General features: G+C 35.6%; 2 protein-coding genes across 2 annotated transcripts; both read left to right on the top strand.

The window, feature by feature from the left end:
- The first annotated feature begins 6,948 nt into the window (after positions 1-6,948).
- LOC147483306 (uncharacterized) lies at positions 6,949-7,539 on the top strand. The gene has a single exon (XM_086579531.1). It carries the CDS (start codon positions 6,949-6,951, stop codon positions 7,537-7,539), a length of 591 nt encoding a protein of 196 aa, XP_086435657.1.
- A 7,664-nt stretch (positions 7,540-15,203) lies between these two features.
- On the top strand, positions 15,204-16,692 carry LOC147483305 (zinc finger BED domain-containing protein RICESLEEPER 2-like). The gene is made up of 4 exons (XM_086579530.1): positions 15,204-15,788; positions 16,062-16,256; positions 16,370-16,564; positions 16,666-16,692. Exons 1-4 carry the CDS (start codon positions 15,204-15,206, stop codon positions 16,690-16,692), a joined length of 1,002 nt encoding a protein of 333 aa, XP_086435656.1.
- The last annotated feature ends 9,372 nt before the right edge of the window (positions 16,693-26,064 follow it).

Here is a 26,064-nt window from a genome sequence, read left to right as displayed (position 1 = left end):
TGACTATCATTTTGTCTATCAAATGATTCAAGCAAGAAATAAAATTATAAATTATTAAGTTACACAAACTAATCTTCAAAGGGATTTAGTTGAGCATGTGTGGAATTGGACTAGTCTTGAAGAAACACCAACACTAATTTATGATCTAAGTTGGTCGGATCTAGAGGGAGAAAGAGTGGAAAATGGAAATTAAAATGAGTGTGCTATGAAGTTCCAAAGTTTGATGTATTTCCTACGTAATTCCAAAATTGAACTATAAAGTTCCAAAATGTGATATATTTCCTATGTAATTCCAAAAGTGAACTATGAAGTTCCTATGTGTTTTATGAGTTGTATTTTAATGAACTATATTACAATGTATTTTAATTTTATTGGTAATTGTATTTCTATGAAAATAATTATCTTGATTAGTAAACATAATGCATAGTTCGTTAATTATACATACATTGAATTTTTTTGCTAAGGGTAATTGTATTAATAATAATTTTTTGAAGTACAAAGAATAGATAAGATTGATAGTAAATCACTATCTCAAAGCTCAGTTTACAAATCTATTATACATACATTGAAAAGAACATACATAATGCATTAATTAAAAAGACAATGAAATTAAATACATAGTTCATTAATTAAAAATACATTGAAATTAAAATACATAGTGCATTAATTAAAATAAAATACCATATATTACATAAGCTTAGTTTGAGCTAGAACCACCTCTAGCCCTTTCCCATTCAACACATATATTTTAGCCTGTTGTTGCTCTATCATAATAGCGGTATCAGGATGGAGGACACTTGTATTGGTAGCTAAAGTCTTAGCTTCACATTGCATATTTTGAGGCCGATTTTTTTCCAATTGAACCCGATTTTTTTCTTCTTTCGGCGTCATAGCTCTTTGACCATTTGCAAGCTCCATTTCTCTAAATTTTATGCACTTTTGTGTTTCACTTTCTTCATTTGAAAATGTATCCTCTAAGCGTTATAAAGAAACCCTCCAACATACCAACTGATTTTTCTTGGTTCCTCTTGGACTTGGCTTTCTTGATCCAAGAGGATGCTCAATATCTTTAGAACCCTCTCGATTGAACTCCACCAACACTTGGTGAATTAGAAGTTGAATCTTCACCATCATTTTTGCGACCTTTTCCTTTGTGGGGTGGCTTGACCTTGTCTCAAAAATATTACTCCATTTTAGATTATCCTTGAGTATAACATAGCAATGATCAAGTGAAAAACACGTTTTTTCTTATTGTTGGTATGTCATCCTTGCCTCAGACAACTAAAAAAAAACAAGAATTAGACTAAGATAGTCATAAACAAAATTTATAAATTGACAAATTGACGAAATTGTAATTACCTGGCTTTGTATTGTAGTACCACTTGCATTTCGAGCCTCCACCATATTCACAATTGCAACAAACTTATTCATCATTTTCGAAATATATTTCCATCTATTGCAAATTGAATCAGAAGACCTATCTGACCCACGTGTTTGATTGAACTCGTTCGTTACATGATTCCAAAATCCTTTTGCATTTTGGAAAGCACCAATAACGGAGTCTTCACTAATTTTTATCCAAACAGGACATAGAGCTTGATTTTCGGACATGCTAAAGTGACTTGATGTCTTCTTTGGTTTTGATTGAGTGCTACCACTTCCTTGACTTGCTTGAGATGCCATTTGAAAGTAATTTAATTAAACTAATTTTGAATAATAAGAAATATGATTGTTGGAAGTGTGAGTTGAAATGAAACAAATGTTGTATATATATCAAAGTTTTAATTTTTGGCCGTTTTTTACCTTCCTGACTTTCTGACCGTTGTTGGATATAAACTAGCCGTTAGGACTCCGGTCGGGATGTTTGATTCCGTTTGGAAAAAAAGAAATATATCGAGACGAGATGTTTAATTCCGTTTGATGAGTTTTGTAATCCAGACAGAATCAAACATCTCGTCCAAAGTTCACAACTCAGCAACTATCTCGGTAGCAACTGCTATTGGAGTTTTGACTTAGTGACGAGTGACCGACTTTGTCTCCCTTGCATTGGGCAAGGGTTTTTGACTTTTTAGTCAAAAACGGTGAAAATTGTCAATTTCCCTAAATACTGACTTGTTGGGAATGCTCTAACAACTTGTGGTTTAGCAAGTTCTAAGTCTAGTTCTAACTTCTAAGTTCTAACCCTCGATCCATTTTTCCACACCATGGATCCGGCCACTCACTGAGTTACCAATCCACCCATAGCCTTGATTTGCGTATCGAGAAAACATTTGACTCAACTATTATGTGTCAATCAACCAGTAGCCACCTCTTCTCATTCTCACACCACGTTTACTACTAATGTGTCATTCTTATATCAGTAACATTCTGATGCAAATTCTTTTACCAACATTATATATGCTCCTTGAATCAGGATTCGTGATGTTTGCAAAATAGAGAATAAAACCATAGTTGGTTTAGTTTTAGTTTATCTCAATTCGACCCTATTTTTAATGTCATTCTTATATAGTTTGAAAGCTTAAGTGATGAACAAATGGAAACAAGACAAGATGAACAACATGGAAACAAAGAGAGAAGAACTTAATGCAAGAGCAACTGATAAAGACAAATTTACATATAGAAACTATCTATCGTAAACACAAATAATCAATCACATAAACAAGTGTTTAAATCAATATTCCTACTCTCAATTCATTATACAATATAGAGAATTAGGGATTCATTCTACTCTTAATATATCAAGACTAAGCGAATTCAATTAATCAAACACAAGGAAATAATAGTGAGAACAATGAGAGTAGTGTTGCATGTGATTTATTTAAACTAAAACTAATTATAAATTATTTAAACTAACAATGCAATAAACTAATTATAAATTAAACTAATTTAAACTAAGCAATTAAAAAGTAAATTTAATGAATTGGAATAACATAGAGGAAGGATTAATCCATTTATGTGAAGCTATGATTATTCTAACTAGTTTCTCATGTTTTAATCTTAACCTTTATTAATCTACACAAGGTAAAACAACAAAAGCCACAATTTATTATTGATCTCTAACCAATCCTAGCAATCTCTGTACTAAGATATGATTAGCATAAGAAAAATTCTCCTCCACAAATCTCTCTGTGGAGTTTCATTTCTCTAGTTCAACTTCTGTAATCTCTATTTCTAGACAACTATAAAACTTGAACTTGAAGCACATAAGACAATAAGAAAACTAAAGAAAAACAATCATAACCCTCACATAGACTTCATAAAACTCCTCTAATGGAGTTTTTAGCCTAGTTTTATTGGGTTCATTAACAATAAATAATAATAATAAGACATAATTAAATTAAACTAAAGTTGATTAAATTAACTTGAATTGGAATTTGAAGATTGAAATATAAACTAAGTATTTTATTATAAGATTCAAAACTTGTTCTAGCAACTAATAGAATTGACAACTAAGTAGATTAATCTATATAAACTAATTTAATGAATTAAAACTAACTATTTGATCTAGACTAAGTAAATCTAAGTAAAAACTAACTATTGGATTATTGACTAACTAAAAACTAAGTAAAAAACTAACTTTCTGATCTAGATCTAACTATCCTTAAGAGCTAAGTATTTGTTTGTTAAATGGAGGAGACCAGATCCACAAAATCGTGCATGGGCTGAGGAGCCTATTTTGGGCCGGAAAATTGAGCCCAAAACCTCAGTACTTCAGTCAACAAAGGGCTTTTCAGTTAGATTTTACTTCAACAGCCTTTTCATCCACTTATGTTCCTCTGATTGGGTCAAGGCTGGGACCATTGGAAAGCTCTTTCCAAGAAGGTCGTTTTGACATAAGATAGGCCCAATTCTGAGATCTAAGTCCAAAGATACGGCCTTTGGAAGTTCTACTGACTTTTGTGTGTTGTTTCTGCCCGCGTTAACTTTGACTTTTTAGCTTTGACCAGGATTTAAAATGGTTTTATCTCCTTGAATCTTGGCATTTTATCATAGAACTTCTTAGCAACCAACCCTTGCTCCTTTATCTCACAAAAGGGGCGCATTTCTACACATATTTGACTCCAATGCCTGAAATACATAAGAACACGATACTTGATATTAACTTTTACTTATTAATCACATAATTGGTCAAAAGTGATATTGTTAAAAGGGTTAAAACTACAGTTTTAGGCTCTTATCAAACCACCCCCAAACAGCATTTTGTTTGTCCTCAAGCAAATATGATAAATTAAAATAAGTGGCCAAAATGTATTTTTAACTAGTCTCGTTTATTTGAGTCGAATGTATTGACCATATCTTGATAAGGCCTTAAACCACTAAGAATTCCCTAGTGGACGAGTTATAGTCTCGTGAGAGTTTTCTAAAGAAGGAGATACCTTCATGGATGCGAACCAAGAGACTTCTCATGATGATCAAGCACATCCTAGCAGAGGTGTTTATAAGCCACAATGGCGATTCAAAACAACTCCCCTCCCTTTGGATCTAGATCCACGAACTAGGTCCGATGTGAAGGATTCTTAATCGGTTTCCGACTTTTCAACAATAAATCTCTAATATTCACAATGAGATGCATATATTGGAATATACGAGGTATCGCAAATGATAAGTTACAAAATCGACTTTCTAAGTTGATTCGCAAATGGGATCCGGATATAATAGGTATTGTTAAACCTATGATAAAGGTAGAGGACATGTCTAAAACCTTTCTTCAGTCTCTGGGGCTAAACACATCTTTCCTCTGTAATTCAAGACATATTCAGGTACCCAATCTTTGGCTATTTTGGAAAGTCTCTCTTGCTACTCCTACTATCTTTCACTGCTCTCAGCAACAGCTCACAGTAGAGGAAGTGGCTAACAGACTATGTTCCGACCATTCTCCTCTGGTGGGGAGAAGTATAGACATCCCCAAACCGAAGAATATCCCTTTCAAGTTCTTTAATATGTGGTGTGATCATCCCTCCTTCAGAGAACTGGTGCAACAAAATTTGGGAAACTCCCATCATGGGACACTCGATATATATTCTTACTCAAAAGTTGAAAAGATTGAAAAGGGCTCTGAAAACATGGAACAAGGAAGTCTTTGGCAATATTAAGGTGAAGGTTGAGGAAGAAACCAAAATCCTTGAACAGATGCAGGAGCAGTTTGACCAAGGATACATGTCGGAGGGACTCTTTGCGCTCATGGTGGACCAAGAAAATAAGGTGGAGATGTTATTGGAGCAAGAACGAAATGCGGAGACAAAAGCTCGAGCAAAATGGGATAATGACAACAACAGAAGCACCAAATTCTTTCATGCCCAAGCAAATCTGAATAGATGCAGAACTACGATCATTAATATGAAGAACTATGCAGGGGTCACTATGGACTCTCAAGAAGAAATTGGTTCTTTCCTAGTGGCGATTACTCGGAGAAATTTAAAAGGTGGAGCATGATATCGATTGGGATCTTATTGGCTCCATGCCTCGATTATCACGAGGTCGACAATGCTTTCTCTCCACCCAACCTTGAAAGAAAAGAAGTAAATCCCCTGTTTTTCCAAGAAGGCGGATAGCTCTCCGAGGACGATGGTTTTGGGTGGGTGCTTCTACCATCACTATTGGGACATTGTGCAACATGACCTTGTCGAGCTATACAATACTTCTTCATCAAAGCCGTTGCCCATGGGTTTTAACGCTAACTTCATAGTGCTAATCCCGAAAGAGAAAAATGCAAACCAGGTGAACAAATTCAGACATATCTGCCTCTCTAATTTCATTTATAAAGTGATCACAAAGATTCTTGACATGAGATTATCTCCGTTTGCAGAAAGGATCATCAGCAAGGAGCAATATGGGTTCATCCCAAACAGGAATTCCCAGCAGGCCATTAGACTAGCTTCCGAATTGATTAATGAGCTTCAAACTCCTAGATATGGAGGTAACATCGCCATAAAGATAGATATCTCGCAGGCTTTCGACACTATGGATTGGAACTTTCTTTGGGCGGTGCTACAACAGGTGGGATTCGGTGACAAATGGATTCAATGGTTGAAGGGAGCATTCGCAAGCAATATGTTATCTATTTTGCTCAATGGGGTCCACAAGGTCACTTTACTGCAGAAATAGGTCTTAAACAAGGCGACCCTCTCTCTCCCATGCTCTTTGCCCTGGCGGAGGATTGTTTAAGCAGGTCCATCAGCAAACTGATTCAGAATAAAGAGCTCTCACATATGGTGGTCAATACAAAGTACTGTAGCCCCTCACACTTGATGTTTGCCGATGATGTGTTTCTATTCAGCAATGCTAGTATGAAAGGTATCAAGAATTTGGTGAAACTTCTGAATCGATACCCGGGACTCCTCGTGATGATTATCAATAAGGAAAAATGCAATATATTTCTTAGCCCTATGCTGATAGAAGAAAGGCCATTATCTGGGGGTGCTAAACATCGATGAGGGTCTTAACCTTGGGGAGAACTACCTGGGTGTTCCTCTTATCATGGGAAAAGTTACCAAAGCGGCTCTTGCTCCTTTAGTGGATAAGATCAGAAAGAGAGCGGCAGGTTGGGTGGGAAAAATGCTATCCTTCCAAGGAAGGGTGGTGCTAGCAAAGCATGTCCTCAATAGTATCCCGGTTCACAATATGGCTATCTACAAATGGCCAAAATCGGTGATAAAGGAATGTGAAAACATCATCAGGAACTTTATCTGGAGTGGCAACCCAGCGGAAAGGAAAGCTATAACGGTTTCTTGGGAGAAATCATGCAAACCAATAGAGGAGGGAGGGTTAGGAATAAGGAGGCTCAAAGATATTAATCTTGCGATGTTAATGAAACAAGCTTGGACGCTGCTGTCCGAAGATGGAGACTGGGCAGATTTCATGAAGGGAAATATATCAACAGAGTTGGTGGATGGTCAAACTACAAAACCTCAATAGTTTTGGTTCGGCATCAAATGGGCTCTCAATGAAATGGCATCTCTACATGGTTGGAACGTCGGTAATGGTGAGGCGATTAACATTTGGAGGAGAACTGGGTCTGAGAGAGGCCCATATCGATTTTTTCAGGAGGAAAGGAAAGAAATTGTTAAATTCCAAGCTAGACTCAGTGATTACATACATGAGGATAGATGGTCCTTCTCCAACGAGATGACGCAAGTACTCCATCAGCTGGGCATCGACATCTCTAAGCTACCTCAACCAGAAAGTTCCAAAGAAGATTCAAGAGTGTGGATCGCTTCTACAAATGGGCACTTTACAGTGGCAGCAACATTTGAAGGTATCAGGAAAAAAGCTCCGAAATCAGCATGGAGTAAGTTCATTTGGAGCGCCAAAATTCTGCCGAGAACACAAGGTATTGCTTGGAAACTGGCGCACGGTGCTGCTAGAACGGATGATCAGCTACAAAAAAGGAAGTTTCACCTTGCATCTAGATGTTGTATTTGTCAAAATCAGGAGGAAACTCTGGAGCACGTCCTATTCCATTGCGCCTTTGCTAGGAAGATTTGGAAGTTTGCACAGCAAATCTTTCAAATTCAGCGAATCGAGTCCTTCTCGATGTGAGGGCCAGAGCAAGCATTACAGCTCACTTATCTTGGATATGTGGAAAGCTTGCTCCTTGGCGATCATGGTCGATCTTTGGAAAACCGGGGAACAAAACCTCTATGATGCCAAAGTTCCAAGATACACACAAGTTTGCTTCTTGGTCGAGAGAGCGATTACAAGAGCGCACCATAAGTCCTCGGGGATTATGGAAAACTCGATGCATGACCTCAAGATTCTAAAGCATTTCCATTTCTGATTCAAAATTTGCAGGTCCCCAAAAATCTTTGAGTGCTTTTTGGCTACCTCCTCCTCGGGTATACTCAAGATAAACACCGACGGATGTTGAAAGGAAATCCGGGGAAGATCAGTGGGGATATGTCTTCGAAACTACTGAGGAGATTTCTTGGGAGCTGCCATTTGGTGGGATGGGTATATCCACTAACTATATGGCGAAAAACAATGGCTATTATCTAGGCCATTAAACAGGCAATTGATTTGGGTTGGCGTTATATCTGGGTGGAATGCGATTCTACTTCAGTTGTTCAGGCTTCCCAGAACAACACAACACGCATTGGAGAGTCAAAGAAATCGGCAATCTTTGAAAGAAAAGCAAAGATGGATTAATCTCACTCCATCTTGGAGAGACTAACGAAAGGGAATGACAATTTGTGCTGCATGAGGGGTTGCGTTAACACAGGGGAGACAAGATATATGGTGGATTTCTCGACCTTCATTCATGATTCATCCGAGAACCATCATATGACTTATTATCGTTTTGTTCACTAGATTTTCATTTCTAGTGCGGGCTTGTATTTTATTTTATTTTTCTATTCTGCTACCTTTGATATCATGTAAGCCTTATTCTTTATAATTAATCAATTACCTTTAACAAAAAAAAAACTAAAGAAGGTACTCACAAACTTCATTTATACTACAACGACTAAGAAATAACAGTAATTGTTCCCTAATTTTATCTCAGAATCTATACATCTCACTAGTATTTAAACAAGGATGATCATTCTAAAACTTAAACTAATACATGCATGATAATCAAATCATCTTAAGATAAACAACTATACAATGAACTATGATATGAAATGCAATGGCAGGTCCGTTTCTGAAACTTTTGGATAGCATGCCTAAGTAGGTTCTCACAAGGAATGTGTCAAAACACATAACACTCTTATTTTTCCACTCAAGTTTGCTAACTCCAGTGTGCAATGGGCACACGTTTCCTCACAATCTCAATGACAATCCAAGGAAGCTGAGGTCGATCAAACACATCTACCACTTACTATCACACCAACCTATTCCTAATTGAGCTAGATGTCTTTATTAGGTGATACAGGGCGTAGGTATTGGTTAAAGAAGGAAGGAAGTGGATATTTAAAAAGACAAGCCTAAGAAAATAGGGTCTTCATATTATGTAACTAGAGAAAATCTTGTTCGTTTGCTTCTACATTTTGTTTCCATCATTAGCCTTTTTATTTTGGCTTTTTGACTCATTTTATTATATTTTTGGAGTTCTCATTTTTTTTTTATTTTTTTTTTCTTTTCTTTTCTTTGGATGGAAACTTATTTTCTTTTTCATTTCTGAAGCAACTAACTAATTTTTGTTTACACATATTTTTCTCTTCTCTTTTCTTCACTCATCCTATTTCTCATACTTATCCAGATAGGTAGGTTGATTTTATTTTTTTATTTTGTTTTATTGGGTAAAGGATTTGTGGTTTGTGAAAAGGCTAATGAAAGGCTCAGTGGGGCGACTAGTGGATAATAAATTTCATATACGTGTGAATTTCTGGCTATATCGATCCAAAGAGGGCCTAAATTCTCGCTTAGGATATGGTGTGGTGATCAAGCAAGTGGATGTGTGATTTCTCTACTCGAATTTGACTTCTCCATTGTGTCATCACTCAGATATTTCACTCTTATGAGGCTTTTAGACTAGATGCTCACAGGATATGTATTAAGTACTCAAACCTAGGTCTCAGAAAAATATTGCCAAGTACAATCAAAGATGTTCATGCAAGATGTTCATGAAAAGATGCAATGACTATTACCTATGTATTAATCTATGTTTCAAAAATTAAATCCTAATTCAAGTACTACGTGAGATTTCTAGACTAATATCATCATGGAGAATGGAACAATACTATTATATCTAAGTGCCTAGTATAAACAATATTTATGATTTTTAATTTTTTATAAAGAAAAGTTTGTAATTTACATCCTAAAAGTACCTAATATTTGTAAATGTTTCTATCTCACCGCCAAACAATCGAACGCTTTGTCCTCGAAGTGTAAAGAGATAAAGAAAGAATTTACCATAAAAACGTGGCAATAATTGGCAGTACCTATAACAAAAATATTGTAAAGATGATATGATAACATGAAGCACAATTAAACTGTTACGTATTAACTAACACAAACTCTACTGGAGTAAACATGATAGGCAAAGAGTGACAAAAAGATTTGAAATGAAATACCAAAATACGCCACCCCCAAACAAAATTGGAAAACTCTTTTTTAGTTTGAAAATATTTGTTTGGCCTATACTCCAGAAAGGTGGTATGTTACAAAAAATTATATGGGTCTTTTTAAGTCAGATTCCCTAGACTTAATGTGATATATATGTATTAGCATGCAGTTTACCATACATCAATAATCTAAATAATTGTGGATCTTTCCATAAATAGTTAACATGTAATACACCACCAAACAGAATCAAGCACCAAGACTTTCTACGACGCAACTTAGTGGAATGAGAGCGAGATCTGATGGACCTAGAACCTAATCGAGCATGTACTCTCTTCTTTTTTGAACGAAAGAGTGTCCAAGTGAATAATCGTGAAAAAAAGAATGGTTGTGGAAAATACTTGGAATGTGGATAAGTGTTAGAAGAAAAGGGTGGAAAGAGTGATTGGATTCTATGAGGGATTAGCTTAGGTGGGTGGTGGTCGGGTGGTGCTCTAGGTAGTTTTTGAGAGGGTGGATCATCACAGGCTCTTAGAAACTCATAGAATTCCTCATCTAGCTTGGTCGCATCTACATAATTATGGTATTCATCTGCATCTTTGAAAAAGTCATTAATCTCATCCAAGGAGTCGAAATTATGATCTTTGTCTTCTTCCATAAGAGGGGTATCTACTAGTGTGGGGCGAAAGCGTCAGCCACACTAATGTGAGATACAAAACTCTCAATGGACTTCACTTCTTATTCTACAGGCAAACCTAGTTGTCCCTGCTTAAGTCTAAATATGTTAACCTCCACATAAAGATTTCCAAAAGAAAAAGTCATTGAGCCATCCCAGCAATTCATTTGGGCATTGGCGGTTGCCAAGAAATGACGCCCTAAGATGATGGGAATAGAATCATGAGCAGTTTCTGTGTCGAGAATAACAAAGTCAACTGGGTAGTAAAAATCCTAAACTTTAACGAGAATGTTTTCAACTACGCCTTTGGGATACTTAATAGAACCATCGGTTAATTGCAAAGTCATTTTGGTTGGTTGAAGTTTTGTTAGACCTAGTTGTTTATATAAATAAAAATGGAGTAAGTTAACAATCGCCCCCAGGTCTAATAAAGCAGTTGTTATGAAGGTATCGCCTAAGGTGCATTGTATAGTGGGATCGACCGGGGTCCTTGTACTTAACAATTCCGTTATGTTCAGGATAAAGAGGGATATTGTTCGGAGTTAAAGAAGCTTCGTGGGGTATGTTGGTTTTCCTCTTCTTGGTGCACAACTCTTTTAGAAACTTAGCGTGTCCAAGTAGACTTTTATAGCATTTAGAAAAGGTAAGTTTATAGTCATATTTTTAAACACTTCCCTAATCTCATCAAAATTCTCGTCCTTTTTAGATACAACTAGTCTCTCGAATACGATTGGTTTATCTCTATATTTAGCATAAGGTTCAAAAGTATTATTAGTCTTTGCATTATTTTTAGCCATTTTCCATCTAGGTGTCCATATTGGAACCTCTATAGGTGTAGGGTCTTCAATTTCTATTATTGGGTCTTGTAAGGTTTTCCCTTTTGGTTGTGGTTTAACTGGTACTTCTACAGTTGTAGGGTCTTCAGTTTCTATTATAGTATTTGGTATGGTATCATTTTTAGTTTGCGGGTGATCTTTAGGCATAGTCACTTGGTTATCAACTACTCACTTTGAATGAAAGGTAGTGGACGGCCCTTACTTTGAATACTTTTTATTTGGGCGGTGTTTGTTGACTTAGGATTAGGCATTGCTTGACCTAGAAATACGCCTGTTTGGTTATTATTTTGGTTAGGATACATGTCAATAACCTTTTGGCACAAAGATTGCATCATTTGCATCATTTGTTTCATCATATTAGAGTTTTGATCATGCTGATCTTTCATCAAGTTGGAGTTTTGTTGCATAATTTGATTTTGTTTTTCCAACAAGGTCACTACTACTACTTCTGTAGATGGTTGAACTGGAATTAAGGCTTGTTGAGCATTCATGTCTTGATGTTGATAGTTCCGGGGTCATGGGCACTAAACCTCTATTCTGGTCACCTAAGTTTCCTTGTCCTTGAGGTTGAGTTAACTTGTTGAAGTTTGACGGTTGTGGTGGTGGTTATGCATAAACAAGAGGACAATAGAAGTCGGAATGCTCAAGACTAAAACAGACATTACAACGAGTAGATTTAATGTTCATGACAGGAGGGGGTTGTTGTTTAACATAGATGACATCTACTTTTTTAGTGAGGACATCGATAAGAGTTTTAAGCTCGGGATCATGTTTAACCTCAAAACATAGTCGTATTATATGTAGTCGAAATGTCAATACAAGTATAGTTTTGCATTTAAAATGATGTTTATCATATCTTTATTCGTATGATTGGGAATACCTAGCTATTCAACTAGGTGCAATATGATCTTCACCTCATTTGACATTCTCAAAAAAACTTCTATCAAACGTCTATTATTAAAAAATAAAAAAAAAAAGTTGAAGGGGTTCTTTCTTTTATGTGAGTGGGGTTTTCACGTTGTAAGATCGATATAATATTTATATCTCATAGCTCTGCATAATTGCAAATATTTTTCAAAATAATGTAATATATAATGGCACCCATTCATAGGACGAGTTTGAAAACTAATGACAACATGTAGAATGTAGAATGCATACATTCAGGAGTAATTCTACAATTCTACAGTGACACAGGAACTTGACACAATAAACCAACACACTGAGGTGGACGCTGACATGTCATGTCCATCTAATAAGCAAAAGTCAACCGGAGCCTTTTTTATTTGTTTTATTTTTTTATTATTAAACCCTCATCTCTCTCATCCCTTCTCAAAAACACACCAAAAACTTCTGAAACCCTCATTCTCTCTCATCCATTCTTTCTTCTAAACCCAATTCGAACCAAAGTTGTTCTTCTCCATTAGCCGCGCCATTACTTTCACACCATTATACAAGGGTTTTTATTTATAAAAATTTCAAATGTAAAGTAACACAATATTTCCCCTCCCTTTTTATTTTCCCATGTATCATTTAAATTTATATTTCTTTTATAAAGTTTGTTGTTAAAAATTCAAATTTGGTTTGTTAACAAACAAACAGAAAAGATTTTGAAGTACTAGTCGAAATAGTGTTTTGTTTTGTTTGTTTGTTTTTTTTTTTTTTTGGCAAGCATGTTCTCGATCAGGCAAGACAAAGAGCACTTCAAGAAATGCTTTCAAATTGCATTCGGCCAATTACCAAAACCCAATGCAATGCGAAGCTTAGAGCTGCTTTAGATTATGATGGAAAGTGGCGGGGGGGGGGGACATCTGTAGTACTTGATCATAATCATGGCTTGAGTCCAGAAAAGTCACGATATTTCATAAGAAATCGTAAATTGAATCGACGTGTCAAAAGGAAACTTGAGATAAATGATCAAGCGTGTATTTGGCCAAACAAAAGCTATTCTTCTTTGGTAGTGGAAGCAGGTGGACTTGATAAACTGTCATATTTAGGTAAAGATTATCGTAATTATGTTGAGAAATCCAGACGGTTAAGGCTTGACAATGGGGATGCTAGGGCTGGTCATCGAAGTCGAGCTGTTAAGTGAGTAGTAACTTCGAGTTCGGCTCAACTCAAACTCGTCCGCATAAATATATGAGTCAAGTTTGAGCTTAATTTAAAGCTCATTTTAGATAGCGAGTAGTTCGAGTTCGAATTCGAGTAGCTCGCGAGCTACTCGTTTTATAAGCACATATATTATAGATATCCCACTATCCCAGTATCCCACAACCCATGAAGCTATGGCCCATTAGCCCATACCCAGTTGCCCATTTGCCCAATGTATTTAAACAACGTAACTAAACACTTTAAACCCTAACACCCAACACTCCAACAGCCACCATAGCTCCATCTTATTCTCTTTCATATTCTCTTGAACTCTTATCTCTTTAACTCAAAACAACTAACAATTTAAGATTAGCAATTTGATTTATTTCAATTTCTATTTGTTAATTTATTATTTTTTGTTCACAATCATCTTCAATGATGGTTTTTTTTTTCCAGGTTAAGTTTGTGAAATGGTTTTGCATAATTGCACCAACCATCTTATTTATTATTTGGAACTCACATTTATCTTAACTTCAAGGTATTTCCTTTCCTACTTTGTTTTTTGGTTTAAGATCTGTTTGGTTTGCGTATGTTTTCTTCATTTCAGTAGTACTACTTATTGATTTTGCCAGATGGGGTTTTATTTTATTGTTTGGAACTTATGTTTTCAGGTAAAAGAACTATTTTACTTTAATTTGAAATGGAAACCGTGTATTTTTTTTTTCTCTGCTGGGTGTTTTGGGTTTGTTATGAAATGTTTCTATATTGGTTTAGGAATTGTATTTTTTTTAGTTTTAGAACTTGGTGCGTTTTTATTGGTGGATCTGATCATATAATGGTTATAGTGGCGATTGTTGAAATGCTAATATGCTACTTATATAAGCTGATTTTTAGTGGTTGCATTTCACTTACATGTTAGATTTGTCCTTAATTTTTAACGTTATTTTACAGATATGTCACAACAAATAGCTTCCAACTCTACGTAACAACCAACCATAACTTCGTTAACTGATGGTAGTGTGACTGCCCAAGCTGAAAATAGCATTGTTCCACCTATAGGTGATCAGCCTCCTAACGAAGCCATGACGACACGAAAGAGGAAGGCACCAACGAAGACGTCAAAAGCTTGGAAATATTTTACTGAAGTAATAGTGGGTGGGATTAAGAAAGGGAAATCCAGCCACTGTTTTACAGAACTTATGGTTACTAGGGGGTCTACGAGTAGCCTTCTTAGGCACCGACTTACTTGTATACCTCGAAAGACTAGCATCTCTGGTAAGGGTCAGCAACATCTATTACATTTTGGTGCTGATAGCGGTAGTTATTTAAGTACTTACAAGTTTGATAAAGACATGATAAAAGAAGTAATTGCTAAGATAATTATGGTGCATGAGTACCCTTTTAGAATGGTTGAACATGAGTGTTTTTTGTTGCTTTGTAAAATGCTTAACCCATGATTTGAGGTAGTGAAATGCAAAGCTATTAGGTAGGAATGCATAAGAGTTTATGGTTGTGAAAAAGCTAAGTTGAAGTTAAAGTTAGCTAGTGTTGATAGAGTTAGTCTAACTTCAGACTTGTGGACCTCAAATCAAACAGTGGGGTACATGTGCCTCACTGGACACTACATGGACTCTGATTGGAAGTTACAAAAGCGTATCTTGAACTTTTGTCGTTTGCCCCCTCCCCATACTGGTGTTGCCATTACAGATGCAATTCATGAGTGTCTTATTGAGTGGGGACTCGAAACTAAGATTTCAATAATCGCCCTAGACAATGCATCTTCAAATGACAAAGCTATAAGTAGTTTGAAAACTATTTTTGCATCCAATGAGAACCTGTTTTTTAGTGGTAAGATATTTCATGTTCGGTGTTGTGCCCATATTTTGAACCTCATGGTGCAAGATGGGTTGAAGGAGATTGCAGGAGTGATTATAAATGTGCGGGAGAGTGTCAAGTATGTCACTTTGACTCCTTCACAACTTCACAAGTTTAATGAAATTGTCAAGCAATTGCATCTGCCAATTGCAACCTCTAAAAGCTTGCCTTTGGATGTTTCTACTCGCTGGAATTCTACTTATGCTATGTTAGCAACTACTATTGAGTTCAAATATGTGTTTGTGAGGTACCAAGATAGAGAAACCAACTATGTTTGGTTACTATCTGATGAGGATTGGGAGCGAGCTGAAGAGGTGTGCAAGTTCTTAGAGATTTTTTATGAAGTCACACTTATTTTTTCTGGAACTTCCTATCCTACTTCAAATCAGTTTCTCCCTGAAATTTGGAAAATAAATTAATTGTTGAATGACATGATATTTGATGAGAGAGAGTATATTAGGAGCATGACTAAGGAGTTGAAGGATAAGTTCGACAAATATTGGGGAGAGTGCAACCTGTTAATGGCACTTGCAGCAGTTTTAGATCCTCAGTATAAGATGGTATTGATTAATTTATGTTTTTCTAAGATTTATGCACCCGATAAACTTCAGAAATATAAAGATGAGGTTAAAGATGCTTTGTACGACTTGTTTAATGATTATGTTTCAAAATATGCAGAAAGAAATGCTAGTAGTGTAGCTAGTGGTAGTGGAGTCGGTGCTTCAAAGGTGAAAACTAAGAGTAGGAATGAGTTTGATACGTGGGCGAGGAAATTGGATATGGTTCAGCCAAACAAATCTGAGTTGACATATACCTAGAAGAAAGCATTTACTTACCTAGAGAAGAGGATGATGATTTTGATGCTTTAACTTGGTGGAAAGCAAATACTCTTAAGTTTCGACACCTTTCAAAACTGGCTAGGGACATACTCTCTATTCCGGTTACCACTATTGCTTTGGAATCAGCTTTTAGTGCTGGTGGTAGGGTTCTTGATCAGTATCGTAGCTCATTAAAGGCTGATGCAGTTGAAGATTTGCTTTGCGGCGGAGATTGGTTGCGCGGTGATAGTGGGATTGAAGAGTTGTTCAATGTAAGTGCTTAATTGATTTTTTCTGTTTAAATTGATGTGTTATAATGCTTTTGTAATATTGATCTTGTGATATAAAATTGGGCGTTTAATTTACTTTGTAGGTAGAGGAAGAGAATAATGATGATTAACTCTTGCAAGAAGGTTTGGGAATGAATGTAAGTTTTGGGAATGATTGTAAGTGAGCCTCCCTTTGACTTTATAATCTACTTAAGGATGAAAATGGGAGGTTGTTTCTTTGTCAGTTCTATAGTAATATGGTATTGCCGCCACTTACCATCTCTTTTTAGGCTATATATCATTTACACCTAAGCACCTAACACTTTGTGTACTGTTGCAGGTTCTTTTTTGTGTTCAAGTGAGGGAGCCTTGTGTACAGAGTACAATTACATGTTTTTTTTTTGTGTTCTAGTGACTGGAGTTTTGCTTGCATGTCGACACCTTAGAAGGCAAAGCCAAAGATCAATGTGCACATATTCAAAGCAAGATGTTGCAGTTGTCAAAGACTCAAAGCTGCATCATAGATTGATATAGTCTGACTTTTGTTTTGGTTCATAAAAGTCTTTGGATGATAAAGTCATAGATTGACATAGTCTGACTTGTTTTTGGTATTAAAGTCTTTTGGATTTTGGAATGTAATAGGTACTGGATTGTGGATTATAGTATTACTATTATATGACACTATGAACTTAAATTGAATAGCAATGGAATGTTATATGCAGTCTTGCAGGTTTTTTTTTTTTTTTTTGTTCCAGAGTAGACTCTTAAGTAAATTTGATGTTGAGTCATGTTTGATGTCTCTGTGACATTTTTTTTTGAGTTTAAGCTCGAGTTTGAGTTTAGACGAGTAATAAATGAGCTTAACTCGAGTTTGAGCTCGAGCTCGTAGTGCAAAATGAGTCGAGTCGAGCTCGAGCTATTAGTACAATTGGACAATTCGAGCTTGATCTCCATATTAAGCTCAGAGTCGAGTTCAAGTCGAGCTTAAGCTTGCTTACTAAAGGTGCAAGTCGAGCTTGAGCATGGCAATACTCGACTCGGGTAGCTCGATGACCAACCCTAGGGGATGCTCTAGCTGTTCAGAACTACTTTGCAAAAATGCAAGTAGATAATTCTAACTTCTACTTCCATGGATCTAGATGACAATGGTAGAATAAGGAATTTATTTTGTACGATCGATGCAAGGAGCAGAGCAAAGATATATGAAGAGTTCGGTGATGTGATCGCTCGACACAACTTACTTAACTAATAAGTATGACATGTCGTTTGCTCCTTTTGTGGGTGTGAATCATCACGGTCAAATCAATCTTGTTGGGTTGTGCTTTAATATCAGCGTGAAGACACCAATGCTTTTTCTTGGGTTTTCAGACTTTGGCTTGGTTGTATGGATGGTCGTGGCTCTAATGCAATAATTACATACCAGGACAAAGCCATGAAAATGCTATAGAAATTGTGTTTCCGAATGCACGCCATAGGTGGTGTATATGGCACATCATGAAAATGTTACCTAAAAAATTACGGGCTCATAAGAAGTACGAGTCAATTAAGTTTGCAATGCAACAAGCTGTTTATAATTCCTTAACAACCACCGAATTTGAAGGAAGATGGAACAATTAAGTTTATGGAGAAATATGATCTTAAAGAAAATAGATGGTTAGATGGTTTGTATAAGGAGAGTCATCGTTGAGTTCCTGCGTCTCTACAAATATTTTTTTGGGTAGGAATGTCAAGTACTCAAAGAAGTGAGAGTATGAATGCATTTTTTCATGGGTACGTCAATTCGAAGACTACATTGAAACAATTTGCCGAGCAATAGGAGAATGCATTTCCTATTCATAACTACTTTGCAAAAATGCAAGAAGATAATTAATTCTAACTTCTACTTCCTAATGGATTTAAATGACAATGGTAGAATAAAGAATTTATTTTGGGCAGACGCAAGGAGTAGTGCAGCATATGAGGAGTTCGGTGATGTGATCACGTTTGACACAACTTACTTAACTAATAAGTATGACATGCCGTTTGCTCCTTTTGTGGGTGTGAATCATCACGGTCAGTCAATCTTGTTGGGTTGTGCTTTAATATCGTGTGAAGACACTAAAACTTTTTCTTGGGTTTTTCAGACTTGGCTTGGTTGTGTGGGTGGTCGTGCTCCTAATGCAATAATTACATACCAGAACAAAGCCATGCAAAATGCTATAGAAATTGTGTTTCTGAATGCACGCCATAGATGGTGTATATGACACATCATGAAAAAGTTACCTATAAAATTACGGGCTCATAAGAAGTAAGAGTCAATTAAGTTTGCAATGCAACAAGCTATTTATAATAATTCCTTAACAACCACCGAATTTGAAGGAAGATGGAACAAGTTTATTGAGAAATATGATCTTAAGGAAAATATATGGTTAGATGGTTTGTTTAAGGAGAGTCGTCGTTGGTTTCTTGTGTTTGTAAAAAATATTTTTTGGGCGGGAATATCAAGTACTCAAAGAAGTGAAAGCATGAATGTATTTTTTCACGGGTACATCAATTTGAAGGCTACATCGAAATAAGCATTACGGCGTAAGGCAGAGAAAGAAAACTAAGAAAATTTTAAACTTTGTTGTACTAGTGCACCTTAGGCCTTTATTTCCTTCTTACCTCCTCAAAAACTGAATAAATAGTGAATCTTCCTTCAGGGCCGGCTCAACCATATAGCAAAGTAGGCCTCCGCTTAGGGCCCCGTAGCCCAAGGGCCCCCCTATAATATAATCCAGTCATTGCCCACTATTGCCACTATTGTTTTTCATTTATTTTTAACTGTTGGATGAACGTTTTTATATTGGCAAATTGAAACCATAAAATCATGTTAAAGTAGTGTTAAACACTTAAACTCCTTCAGTTCTCTCGCCTTCTCTAACAAAAAATAGCACACCTCCATAACTAATTAAAGTTCGTCATCACCCCATGACAAATAATCAAGTATATATCGCCAACAACAATCTTCAACTTATATCTATATCATTTTTTTGCCTTCTATATGATTTTTCTCTATAATCTCGCTGCTCTCTCTCTCTCTCTCTCAATATTTGTTTTATTTGGTGTAGAATTATTTTGCATTCTCTCTCTCTATATTCGCAATTCTTTGTTAAATAAATATATTGAAGTTTCAAATTTGTGCGAAGACTATTCAAGAAAGAAAAAAGATAAAGTTTGGATCATATGAAATAACGTAAACAAATCAATAATATGTTGTGAGAAAAAAAATAAAAAAGATCTAACAATTTTTATTTGTTAAAGTAGTGTTAAATACTTAAACTACTTTGGTTCTCTCGCTTTCTCCAACATAAAATAGCACACTTCCATAACTAATTAAAATTCTTCATCACCCCATAACAAATAATTAAGTATAACACTAACAATTCAATCTTACCTATATCATTTTTTTGTCTTCTATGATTTTTCTCTATAATCTTTTTTTTTTTCTATATTTGTTTTATTTGGTGTAAAATTATTCTGCATTCTCTCTCTATTTGCAATTCTTTGTTAAATAAATCTATTGAAGTTTCAAATTTGTGCGAAGACTATTCAAGAAAGAAAAAAAGATAAAGTTTGGATCATATGAAATAACGTAAACAAATCAATAATATGTTGTGAGAAAAAAAATAAAAAAGATGTAACAATTTTTATTTGTTAAAGTAGTGTTAAACTTAAAATACTTTGGTTCCCTCGCTTTCTCCAACAGAAAATAGCACACCTCCATAACTAATTAAAGTTCTTCATCACCCCATAACAAATAATTAAGTATAACACTAACAATTCAATCTTACCTATATCATTTTTTTGTCTTCTATGATTTATTCCTATAATCTCTTTTTTTCTTTCTATATTTGTTTTATTTGGTGTAAAATTATTCTACATTCTCTCTCTCTATTTGCAATTTCTTTGTTAAATAAATCTATTAAAGTTTCAACTTTGTGCTAAGACTATTCAAGAAAAAAAAAAAGATCATATGAAATAATGTATGCAAATCAATAAGATGTTGTGAGAAAAAAAAATTAAAAAGATGTAACAATTTTTATTTGTTAAAATAGTGTTAAACACTTAAACTCTTTCGGTCCTAAGCCTCCTCCAACAAAAAGTAGCACGCTTCCATAATTTATTAAAGTTCTTCATCACCCTATAACAAATAATCAAGTATATATAACGCCAACAATTCAATCTTACTTATATCATATTTTTGCCTTTTATGGTTTTTTCCTATAATCTCTCTTTCTTTCTATATTTGTTTTATTTGGTATATAATTATTCTACATTCTCTCTCTATTTGCAATTTGTTGTTAAATAAATCAATTGAAGTTTCAAGTTTGTGTGAAGACTATTCAAGAAAGACAAAAAGAAAAAAAGTTGGGATCATATGAAATAACGTAAACAAATCAATAAGATGTTCGAGAAAAAAAAAAAAAAAATGTAACAATTTTTATTAGTATATATTAATCATAGAAGATTCCCTATTCGAACTTTGCTTAGGGCCCCCGATTATCTTGAGCCGCCCCTGTCTTCCTTGCAACTCGGGAGTCCCAGACCCTGTAATCATCTTTAGTGACGTAATCAATGCAATAATGCTTTTCTGTTTGTTCAAAACTTGACAAAAAGAAATTTGGTAAGCCTCAAGAAGTTTAGCAACATTTTCTAAGCTTCTTAATTAAGTCACCTTTTAGAAAGATGAAGATATCATCCGCAAAAAAGAGGTGTGAGGGACGACTTGCACACCCTTTTACAATAGATAAGGGTTCTGTAAGGCCATTGTTTCTCAAAGAGTTCTCTCTTTTTTCCTCTAATCTGGCTCATGCACTCTGGATATGAAAATTTCGTTCTTTGGTTGGACTACCAATGTAGTTTTGCAATCCATATTAACTATATGAGGATTTATGTTATTACAAAAGCAAAATTAAAAATTATGTGTGTCTAATACTATTTGTTTTTAACAAGGTAAAGAAACAAAACAGAGTAATGAGTACACAACTCATTCGGCCCATAAACTCAAGCCCGTATAGAAATAACCAGGAAAACAATAATAACTATATGTTTTGGTTGTTTCCACGTTCAATTCAGACTGATACTTGATGGTCACGAAATTATGGGAAATTCTAGTAGAACTCCAACTCCCTCCTTAAGTCCGAATACAATTCCAAATAGGCTTTGCTCCACCGCCTCCACTGCCTATAAAACAAACTCCGATGCCAAGACAAATTCAGAAACCATTACCCTTACTTCTTGCTTCTAAAAAAACCTCCCCCAATCTCCCTAAACCTTCAATAATTCCTACAGTTCTTTAACAATCAATTAATGGCGACAAGTGGTCTTTTTTCATTACCTAGTAGAAGTTTTCAACAACGATCAAGTTCAACTTTACCGATGCGACCTCCCTCTGGTGTTAGTAATCACTATAGGTCGTCATCACCATCACCTTCGACTTCTCCAAGCATAAACAGATCAGGTGTTGAAGTATCACCTGTTCAAAAGAGTACTTGCATGTGTTCTCCATCGACACATGCAGGTGCGTTCAGGTGTAGGCTTCATAAGAAAATTCAAGCAGAAAAGAAAAGTCAAGAAGAAATAGGCGCAGCAGAATCAAGTACCAACTCTTCTTCGGGTGGAACAAGTACTCAAATATTATCTGCGGAAAAGGTGTTGGTAAATAGAACCTTAAAGGCATCTCGTCGAAACAAAACACCAAGAAGAAGAAGAGAAGCGTTTCAATCCAGACCGAGTAGGTTTTCTATTATGTCCAAGGCTGACGACTTATGAAGCAGAAAATCAAGTTCAAAAGAGGATATTTTGTGATGTAAAGAACTACGTTATGCTTGATCCTTGCTGTCGGGGTTCGTTCTCCAAAGTACGTAGGCAGCCCAAAGGGTGCAGCCTTGCTGTCGGGTTTTGTCCTCTAAGCTACGTATTGTACTGATGAGAAGGCTAGCTAGCCCTGTTTATTACAATGTAGACATGTAGTGAAAAAAGAATAGAAAGTTTCTTTTTGTGATGTATGAAAAAAGGATGAATTCAATCTTGATATCATATTATTGTTGTTGTTGTTTATATATATATATATTATATATATATATATATATATATATATATATATATATATATATATATATATATATATATATTTGAAGAAGCGCAAATTAAAGGGATAAAAGGTTACATAAATCTACAATGGACATGAAGCACCGAATTCAGTGATTCAGTTTACCCTGATCAAAGTTGTTGAAGAATTCGGTTCTAAATAGTAAGATAGCTGCCTTTAGTTTGTCACTAAGTATATAGCAACTTATCGAGCCAATTTTCTATCGTTTGCAGGTGCCAACTACCGAAGTAAAACCTCTGGGTGGTACCAATGAGTTACCAATGAGTTACTTATCTCGTTTAAAACAGGCTTGCCAACGATACCCGTACCAATGAGTTACTTATCTCGTTTAAAACAGGCTTGCCAATAAAAAAAAAAACAACTTATCGAGGTTGATCAGCAAATTCTCGTTAAATTTAATTGCTATAAATACATATGACACACCAGATTCACCACACAAACCAGATTTTACAACCAAACACTTGTATCAATCAGCAGCCAGAACCAGTTTGCTAGGTTGAGAAATTAAACATGTTTAGATTCAGCACTTGAACACCCCTACTGAAAATTGAAGTAAAAGGAACAAGAAGGATTGTTATAGTGATAATACAGTCTTATACATATGATTGACAATCAGATCGACTTCAATTCGCTAATCGCTATTTCACTTAAAGAGGAACAGCTAGCGAACAGAATGAGATGTCACTCATAAGAACAACTACCAAACTGCAATGAGGACAAGATATGTCGTACGGTCCTATTCTAGTTTGATTTTTAAGAAATCAATCAAATCAGCTCCGCACACAGAAAAGTCCCTAAGGGTACAACGCCAAACTCCTATTAGGATTGTAAATTAATGGGTGAACTAGTGTTACCCCCTAATAGATGAGCCAATTAGGATTCCCCCACTAGGCTCCCCCTAATTTTCCATCTAGTGGGGGAAATCCTAATTGGAAATTAATTTATGCAATGGCATGGAAGAACTAGCTTAATATTTCAGCAACCTCAAATGGAGCAATGTTCTTCATGAACAAAGATCTAGAACAGGATGTCAATGCTTTAACTTATGTATGTGCTCTACTCTATCATATTTGGTGGAGTAGAAATGATTGTGTGATGAAACAGAAAAATCCAAGTCATGAGGAGATACTGCATAGAACCTATGCAACATGGCAGGAATGGCTAGACATTACTAGAAGCATGGCTTATGACATAGAACCTAATGTACATGAGAATAGGGAGCTAGACACTGAGTGGTGCTCACCACCACCTGGATGGCTGACAGCTAATTTTAGTTTTGCATATGATCATTATAGAAAGGTGTCTTACATTGCTACTATCATCAGGAACTGGGATGGAATTGAAGATTAGTTGCAGCTGCAATTAGGATGGAGAAAACATACTCGAGAATGCAAGTAGGTTTATTGGCAGCAGAGCACTGATGACAGCTCCAAAGAAGGAATGCTCAAGCCTCATTTTGGAAATTGGGGTGCGAACTCTCTTGTACCATTAGTTTATGCAAATTGGGATTTAGAAGCTGATTGATTTTAAGATGGTTCTTTCAATTGCAGACGTACTGTTTGTATGTCAATTCAGCTTCTGATAGTTTTGACGAAAGCAACTGTGGTGAAGTTTCGGTTTTCGGGCAGAGCTTTGGACATTTCTGATTTAATGTACGAACCGGAGAGAGCAAGTTAATTCTTGAAGGCTAGAGTGTCACAGCCCGAATTTCTAAACATCAATTGCATGCCCAACACTTCACAATAACCACCCATCATCATGAATCAACCAAAAAATATATATATCCCAGTTCAACAGTTTATAGACGATTTATTATGTGGGCTTTAGCCGCCATGAACCGCGCAGAAGCTTCCACCAACTCGCGACCTACCAATCTATTTACAGTAGGCCTGATTTCGTTTGAGCACTCGCTTGCTATCACGAGTCGGGACAAGGTTTCCGGAGACACCGGAGACAGAGTTTCTTCAAACCATAAACGCACATATAAACGCAGTTATCAGTAAATAGAATATAGCATTGAATAGAACAGTCTGAACAGTAAAAATCGTATATTTTCTTTTTTCCTCGTATCATAAAATCTACAATAAACGAGAAATCTAAAAACTTTAAAATATCTACTCACCTGCAGGGCTCTCCGATTATCAGCCAGCTACAAGAAAAACTTCCTTTTCTTCTTTCAGAAAAATCCCGTTTTTCTGTCTAAAACTCTCGCTGTGTTTTTCCCAAAAACTCTACGTGAGAAAACTCCCGAAAAACAATGACAACCCTTATCTATTACTTACGGGCATTTATCCGTAAGCTGATAGTTATCCTATATTATTTTATCTATTATCTATTATTATTATCTTTATTATTATTATTATTAGGAAAATATAAGAAATAAAATACGGTGTGTTATAATATACACACCTTAAAAGGATCTCGTCCCGAGATTCAAGGTAGAGTGTAGATTAACCAAACAACCAGTACGTCAAACAATTAAAATGAGGCATACGTGTATACGCAAGTATACACACCTTAAAAGGAATACACATATACAATATCGTATAGATAGACATACTAATATTCAAATCACATACTTTGAAAGTTTGTCTATATACGTATTGACCCCAAGAAATACGTGTATACGCTAGCATACACAACTCCAAAGAATAAACGTAATTAATTTTTTCAATTGCCAACACTTAAGCAAACTCATTATTTCTCAATTTAGCAAAACCCATATTCTTCGAGTTAAATCATACTAAGAAGGCAATGTAGTTCCTCTCACACTGAGGCAGTTAGTTCCACTCTTAGTATTTCCCAACTAATCCAAGGCGTTTAAAAAAAAACATATTATAATTTCCTTTTTAACGATCTTCCCTATCAAAACTATTTGTTTAAAAACTCATATGTTTCATCCATCACCTTAGTGTTTACACATATATCAACATTTCTCTCAGTGTCTCACAAACACCACATGTTCGAAAATAAAAATATAAAACGTATAGACTGATTCATATTATCAACGGCCTACACTATGTCCACCATCACATAGGATCAAACACCTACAATGTGAGGCATGCATACTGGCTCACACACCAACGATATGCAAGTATACTAACTCTCTACCATCACACACCAACGATGCATACTAACTCTCTACCATCACATAGGATCAAACACCAACGATGTATGGTATGCACACTGGATCACACTCCAACGATGTACATGTATACATTGGATCAAACTCCAACGATGCATACAGAGAGATGTTATGTATATTGGATCACATACCAACGATATACATAACTTGGACAATATATAAAAACTTTCAACTCCAACCTTTATCAAAAGGGTTTTCCTTATTCCTTGGGTACATTCCAAATTA

Source organism: Coptis chinensis, chromosome 8 (assembly GCF_015680905.1).
Source record: "Coptis chinensis isolate HL-2020 chromosome 8, ASM1568090v1, whole genome shotgun sequence".
NCBI lineage: Eukaryota > Viridiplantae > Streptophyta > Magnoliopsida > Ranunculales > Ranunculaceae > Coptis > Coptis chinensis.
Note: the sequence above shows the minus strand (reverse complement) of the source record. Positions and strands in the feature narration are given on the sequence as shown.